The 7,462-nt window shown below is 44.1% G+C and overlaps 1 protein-coding gene across 1 annotated transcript; it reads left to right on the forward strand.

The window, feature by feature from the left end:
* The first annotated feature begins 2,559 nt into the window (after positions 1 to 2,559).
* Positions 2,560 to 5,848, forward strand: LOC138299373 (ADP-ribosylation factor-like). The gene has a single exon (XM_069237596.1). The coding sequence runs from the start codon at positions 2,986 to 2,988 to the stop codon at positions 3,556 to 3,558; it is 573 nt and encodes a 190-aa protein (XP_069093697.1). The 5' UTR covers positions 2,560 to 2,985; the 3' UTR covers positions 3,559 to 5,848.
* The last annotated feature ends 1,614 nt before the right edge of the window (positions 5,849 to 7,462 follow it).

Consider the following 7,462-nt stretch of genomic DNA (forward strand, 5'->3'; position numbering starts at 1 on the left):
CTAGTTTTCAAAAATGCACAGGTTTGGTAGGTTTCCCTAGGTGCCGGCTGAGCTAGAGGCCAAAATCTACAGGTAGGCACTTTGCAAAAAACACCTCTGTTTTCTTTAAAAAAATATGATGTGTCCACGTTGTGTTTTGGGGCATTTGCTGTTGCGGGCGCTAAGCCTACCCACACAAGTGCGGTATCATTTTTATCGGGAGACTTGGGGGAACGCTGGGTGGAAGGAAATTTGTGGCTCCTCTCTGATTCCAGAACTTTCTGTCACCAAAATGTGAGGAAAACGTGTTTTTTTAGCCAAATTTTGAGGTTTGCAAAGGATTCTGGGCAACAGAACCTGGTCAGAGCCCCACAAGTTACCCCATCTTAGATTCCCCAAGGTCTCTAGTTTTCAAAAATGCACAGGGTTGGTAGGTTTCCCTAGGTGCCGGCTGAGCTAGAGTCCAAAATCTACAGGTAGGCACTTTGCAAAAAACACCTCTGTTTTCTTTCCAAAAATGTGATGTGTCCACGTTGCGTTTTGGGGCATTTCCTGTTGCGGGCGCTAGGCCTACCCACACAAGTGCGGTATCATTTTTATCGGGAGACTTGGGGGAACGCTGGGTGGAAGGAAATTTGTGGCTCCTCTCTGATTCCAGAACTTTCTGTCACCAAAATGTGAGGAAAACGTGTTTTTTTAGCCAAATTTTGAGGTTTGCAAAGGATTCTGGGCAACAGAACCTGGTCAGAGCCCTGCAAGTTACCCCATCTTAGATTCCCCGAGGTCTCTAGTTTTCAAAAATGCACAGGGTTGGTAGGTTTCCCTAGGTGCCGGCTGAGCTAGAGGCCAAAATCTACAGGTAGGCACTTTGCAAAAAACACCTCTGTTTTCTTTCCAAAAATGTGATGTGTCCACGTTGCGTTTTGGGGCATTTCCTGTTGCGGGCGCTAGGCCTACCCAAACAAGTGCAGTATCATTTTTATCGGGAGACTTGGGGGAACGCTGGGTGGAAGGAAATTTGTGGCTCCTCTCTGATTCCAGAACTTTCTTTCACTAAATTGTGAGGAAAACGTGTTTTCTTTGCCAAATTTTGAGGTTTGCAAAGGATTCTGGGCAACAGAACCTGGTCAGAGCCCCACAAGTTACCCCATCTTAGATTCCCCGAGGTCTCTAGTTTTAAAAAATGCACAGGGTTGGTAGGTTTCCCTAGGTGCCGGCTGAGCTAGAGGCCAAAATCTACAGGTAGGCACTTTGCAAAAAACACCTCTGTTTTCTTTCAAAAAATGTGATGTGTCCACGTTGCGTTTTGGGGCGTTTCCTGTCGCGGGCGCTAGGCCTACCCACACAAGTGAGGTATCATTTTTATCGAGAGACTTGGGGGAACATAGATTAGCAAAACAAGTGTTATTGGCCCTTGTCTTTCTCTACATTTTTTCCTTCCAAATATAACAGAGTGTGTAAAAAAGATATCTATTTGAGAAATGCCATGTAATTCACATGCTAGGATTGTCACCCCGGAATTCAGCGATGTGCAAATAACCACTGCCCCTCAACACCTTATCTTGTGCCCTTTTTGGAAATACAAAGGTTTTCTTGATAGCTATTTGTCACTCTTTATATTTCAGCAAATGAATTGCTGTATACCCGGTATAGAGTGAAAACGCACTGCAGGGTGCAGCTCATTTATTGGCTCTGGGTACCTAGGGTTCTTGATGAACCTACAAGCCCTATATATCCCCGCAACCAGAGGAGTCCAGCAGACGTAACGGTATATTGCTTTCGAAAATCTGACATTGCAGGAAAAAGTTACAGAGTAAAACGTAGAGAAAAAGTGATGTTTTTTTCACCTCAATTTCAATATTTTTCTTTTTCAGTTATTATTTTCTGTAGGAAACCCTTGTAGGATCTACACAAATGACCCCTTGCTGAATTCAGAATTTTGTCTACTTTGCAGAAATGTTTAGGTTTCTGGGATCCAGCTTTGGTTTCACGCCCATTTCTGTCACTGACTGGAAGGAGGCTGAACGCACAAAAAATTGTACAAATGGGGTATGTCCCAGTAAAATGCCAAATTTGTGTTGAAAAATTGGGTTTTCTGATTCAAGTCTGCCTGTTCCTGAAAGCTGGGAAGCTGGTGATTTTAGCACCGCAAACCCTTTGTTGATGCCATTTTCAGGGGAAAAACTACAAGCCGCCTTCTGCAGCCACTTTGCCCCATTTTTTTTTTTTTAAACCGAAATTTTCACTGTATTTTGGCTAATTTCTTGGCCTCCTTCAAGGGAACCCACAAAGTCTGGGAACCTCTAGAATCCCTAGGATGTTGGAAAAAAAGGACGCAAATTTGGCTTGGCTAGCTTATGTGGACAAAAAGTTATGAGGGCCTAAGCGCGAACTGCCCCAAATAGCCCAAAAAAGGCTCGGCACAGGAAGGGGGAAAAGGCCTGGCAGCGAAGGGGTTAAACTTCGAAGGCATTTGACAGACATTGATGGGAGACGGTTGTTAACCAATCGGAAAGCTCCTGTCGTAGCAAGTTGTCTTTCATTTGCCGTGGTATCACTTCCCGTGGCGGCCTCCCGGAAGCAGTGTACGGTTCCAGCAGGGCACTTTCCAGCAGTCCACTGTCAGAGCTGACAGTAATGATGTGTTGAAATACTTCGCCCAGTCCTTTAACCAATCAAAACAGAGGTCATAAAATATTGTGTTTGTTTCAGAAACCTGAATTGCCACTTCGCAGGAGAGCTACTCCTTATAAATAGAGAGACAATGGAGCGGGAGTTAGCAGAACGAGCTCGCTACAGCTCGGATCACAAGAGGAAGAGACTGCGTTTGATTTACGATTTGGAGCGCACGCACCTCGACCCTGGTGCATCAAGGCACATTCACCACCAGAAGGAGAAAGCGAGATACAGTGGTGGACTCCACAAAGAGACTGTCTGCGTCCAGTTCTCCAGAGACCAACAGATACTAACAGAAGACTCTCTGATACCTGGTATCTATTTGGCACCATGGGTGGCTTTCTAAGCACAATCCACGAGGCGCTGAAGAGCTTCTATGGCTTAGAAGCCCGGATCCTGATGTTGGGACTGGACGCTGCTGGCAAAACCACCATAGTCTACAAGCTGAAGCTGAACGAGACCGTGACCACTATCCCCACCATTGGCTTCAACGTGGAGACAGTGGAGCCCATGAAAGGTGTGACCTTCACTGTCTGGGACGTGGGCGGCCAGACCAAAATCCGGGCTCTATGGAAGCACTATTTCACCAACACAGATGGACTGCTGTTTGTGGTGGACAGCGCCGACCCTGAGCGCTTCGAGGAGTCCAGGTCTGAGCTGGAAGCCATCTTTGAGAACGACGAGATGCGGGGTGTGCCGCTGGTGGTCCTGGCCAACAAGCAGGACCTTCCTGGAGCACGGAGCCCCTCAGTGCTAGTGGAAGAGTTGGGGCTGCGAAAGTTGCTGGGCCACGAGTGGCACGTGCAAGCCTGCTGTGCCACCATTGGTGATGGGCTGGTGGAAGGGTTGGAGAAGCTGTCCGAGATGGTAAAGCAGCGCAGAAAGACTATCCCCAGATGGTGAAGCAGCTCAAGAAGTCCAGGCTGTTCTAAGCATCCAGCAGGTGTACTGGCATGACACTCAGGGCACATATGGCAAGATGATCAACCAATCAGATTACAAATGTGCACTTTTTAATATAGCACTTAATTGTGGGCTTCCGGCTGGTTCTAGGGGTCCCCGTTTTGACAGGTATGGAACTGACGCAGACATCGACAGTATTTTGTCTAAGATCACACGTGGCCAAATAGGGTACCCGTAGACTATAAGTCCTTTGGCTCCACAGATGACAACTTGACTACTAATTGATATCTCTTACATGGGCCCTTGTTGGTATTTACTGGAACTGTTGGCATATAGAATTGCAGCCGCTGGGATGCCAGATGCTTTTTCACAATATGAATTTCGATTATTTTGAAAGTTTAATCTGACTTCTACCAAGATTTACTAAGGCCTGTGGTAAAAGACCAGAGCACCCATGGGGGGATGCAGCATGTTCCTTTCTCTGCCTCTTGACAGCTACTAATGTTTCAAAGGTTTGTGCTTATAGAGTATGAGGACAAGTTCTTTGAATGGTGTTCAGAGGCAGCCTGATTGGTGAAGCGCCAAGTGTTAGAAGAACAGATTCATTTAATTTGCACTAATATCCCCTACTTTTTCTGCGTGTGTGAATCAGTGAGAGTGCGAATACGGCGATGAAGCCCTCCACGAGCCGCATTCCTTTATAACTGCAAGTGGTTTATGTGGAGAATAGGTAATTGTTTCCTATTCCTAACGCGAAGTATGTCTAAAAATGTATATAACATACATAGCTGCCCAATATCCCCATATCATCTGTGATTCGCTCAGTCTGTCGTGTGTTTTAGGCAAACAGCCTTTGTATGGTAAAATAGCACACGTTGAATGGAAAAAGGCAACTACAAGTCCCATAATGCACAGTGCAGACGATAGGGCTGGCTGATTGGTCGTACGTAGCACTAGGCTACTTGACAGCTATGACCCTTGTGGGCGAATACATGTAACTGCTGCATATTAACTCCACTGTTAGAAATATGTGTGCTTTGTGTGTGCATAAACTGTTAGTGTTTGTATGTGTGTGCGATCACCATTGTCAGGGTGCGTGTGTATGTTTGTGTTTATCCAACCGTTTGTTATTTTGTGTTTAAGGACTTATATATTTGTGATTATGTTTAAGGATGTGGGAGAGTTGGTTACTTATGAGTGTGTTTGTGTCTGGATTTGCACGTTGTTGTAGTATGTATTTGTACCTGTATTTATTTGGATCTGTTTGTGTTTGTGTCTCTGCAAGTGTTTCTGTGTGTGACCAATTTGTCTGTTCAGGCAGATGTCAGAACTGCCAAGTTTCTCAAGTCCATGCATTTGTGCTTTTCCAGTCTAGGTTTTCTCTTTACATTCTGGGGCTTGTAGTAGTCTTGTTTATTCTATTATAAAAAACAAGACTACAGGTCCCAGAAGTCAGAGAAAAAAAACGTGGAATAGAGCAGCACATAATGCATCGGCCTGGGAAACATGGCAGCCATGCCCACATAGGCTTCCGTTTGCTACCCTGGCTTTATAAGTCATAGCACATTCCATGCTGGGGTTTTTGAGCACGACTTTATAATGTTAAAAATCTAACTGCAAGTCCCAGAATGGAACCAACCATTTGCTTAGCCAGGATTAGTTTACAGGGGGCGCAGGATGTATGATCACTGCCATGCAGAAAATAACCAGCAGATGGAAATCACATATAAGCATATAATCAGGCAAAACCACAGACACTCAGGCTGCAATGAAATATTTAGTTGTCAAATGTTATTGAGGAAGTGGACAACAATTTAACAGTGGGGGGATGCTCTGGATTCATTCTGAGATGAATACATTATGTTAATGAAACAGCGTATGTTCTACACTGGATCCTCATTCAAACTGATTTCTTTTTTTCTTTAAAGAAAATGTATTGACATTATGTTATGTTGACATTATGTTAGAAGACAATAAATATGAAGAACAATAAAGTATATTATACATGTTGTTATAAATAATAGTAAACCTAGATAAAATGCATGCATTAGGAGTTCAAACGGATTTCTGAATCGTGTGTTGTCTTAATTCACACAACAAAATACATTATTAAAATACTATTTTGCACAGTTATTCCTTCTTCATTGCAGATTGTTTTGTACTGATATTTTTTTAATTCATGGTTATTATTATATAAAGTTCTGTAGTAGTGCACTCTTGTTTTGAAGTTTAATAATGGGAAGTCTATTTTAATATATTTTGCAAAAAATAAAAATGACATATATTTGGATTTACTGTCTCGGTTCATTTGAAGATGAGTGAATTGTACACGCGCACCAAAACAGCTCACTGTGTCCTCCCAATAATCCAGGGAGGTAGAAGAAACCATACTTATTAACTGGCTCACTCACGCACTTATTGTTAGACAAGATATTACACTTATCTGGTTCATGCCTGGTGCGCTGACCACATTAAAGGATTAGGGCTGGTCCCTTGCACATCATGGTCTGCTTCAAGGCACATGACCCCATTCCTTATTAGCATCACTAAAGCTAAACACAGGGGCATAGCTTAGTCAGTAATATTTGGGTTGGTGTGAGTCTGAGATCTCGCAACGGGCAACACATCAAGCCCAACTTAAAAAGGCGTGGTGGACTAGGGCATGACAGAGAGGGCGGAGTTATGGAAATTAGTTTAGAGCTTGGAAAATTAAGGAATATTCTTGGTTGCACTAATAGAACCGTCTGCTAGCAAAACAACTTTAAAACCTGGTGGAGAAATTAACAATTGTTAGACAATAAGCCGCACACATGACATAGCCCTGCATATACAAAGTGGCACAATGGAATGCCACTGTCACATGGAATGCACTAGTACATTTGCATGCAAGGCCTAGCTTTGTGCCACTTTTGTAGTATGTTGTGTGGCTGGTTTGGGTCATTGATTTGTGTGTTTTTTAACTGTGCTCTTTAACGTGCTTTAACGTGAGTCCTGGTTTAAAAATGCCCAATGCTAGATCACCGGTCGAACAATTGTTAAAGGCAAAAATCGCATAAATAATAACATAAATATCACCTTATCTCTCATACCCTCATCCATCCGCCACAAAAACAAGGAGGAATTAAAGCATTTCTCCTCGTTGAGCCATGCTAATGCCACTCCTGGGGTGACATTAGCTTTTGGCGCTGGAACAGATTTACGCATTCTTGTCAATCTGGGGCAGTGTCAAAAGCAATGGGTGTTGCGGTGGAACAGCCATAGCAACACCCATTGCACACCCCTCTGCCGCAGAACACTGCGTCGGGGAGGCGTTTTTAAAAGGTGGCGTTAAGCCACAAAAAGTGGCTTAGTGTCGCCTTGTATATATGCGTAATGCACAGCGCCACCAGAGCGTCACAAAAAGTGACGTTCCAGTGGTGCTATGGGGCCTGTAAATATGACCCCTTAGTCCATCCTGATATTCACCACAGATGCATTTTCAGGCACTGAACCTAATCAGTTTATGGACAGTCCACATGCAGGATTGATGTGAGGCCAGACAGTCAGCAAGGGGCCACAGTGAAATTGGATGGTAGGGGTGGGTGGTGCGTGATGTTGTCCAGGCCAGTTCTCAGCACAGCAATGTGGGTCAGGGAAGACAAGAAGACGAGCCCTAGCACTAGCCGTTGTCTAGCAATAGTAGACCAGGATGAGCAAGGACTGACTCCTTTGCAGGGTTAGACTGGGACAGAAAATAGGCACTAACTAAAAGTGGAAGCCATTAGCCAATCAGAAAGCTAAATGATGGTCCACTTTCTGAAAATCAAGGCAGTTTTCAACTTTTAAGGACAATTTATAGGTGTTTTTGCAAGGAATGGGTAACTGCGTGAATTTGTGCTTGCTTCAGGCAACGTTCGTGGTAATA

The sequence above is a fragment of the Pleurodeles waltl genome, chromosome 6, assembly GCF_031143425.1.
Source record: "Pleurodeles waltl isolate 20211129_DDA chromosome 6, aPleWal1.hap1.20221129, whole genome shotgun sequence".
Classification (NCBI taxonomy): domain Eukaryota; kingdom Metazoa; phylum Chordata; class Amphibia; order Caudata; family Salamandridae; genus Pleurodeles; species Pleurodeles waltl.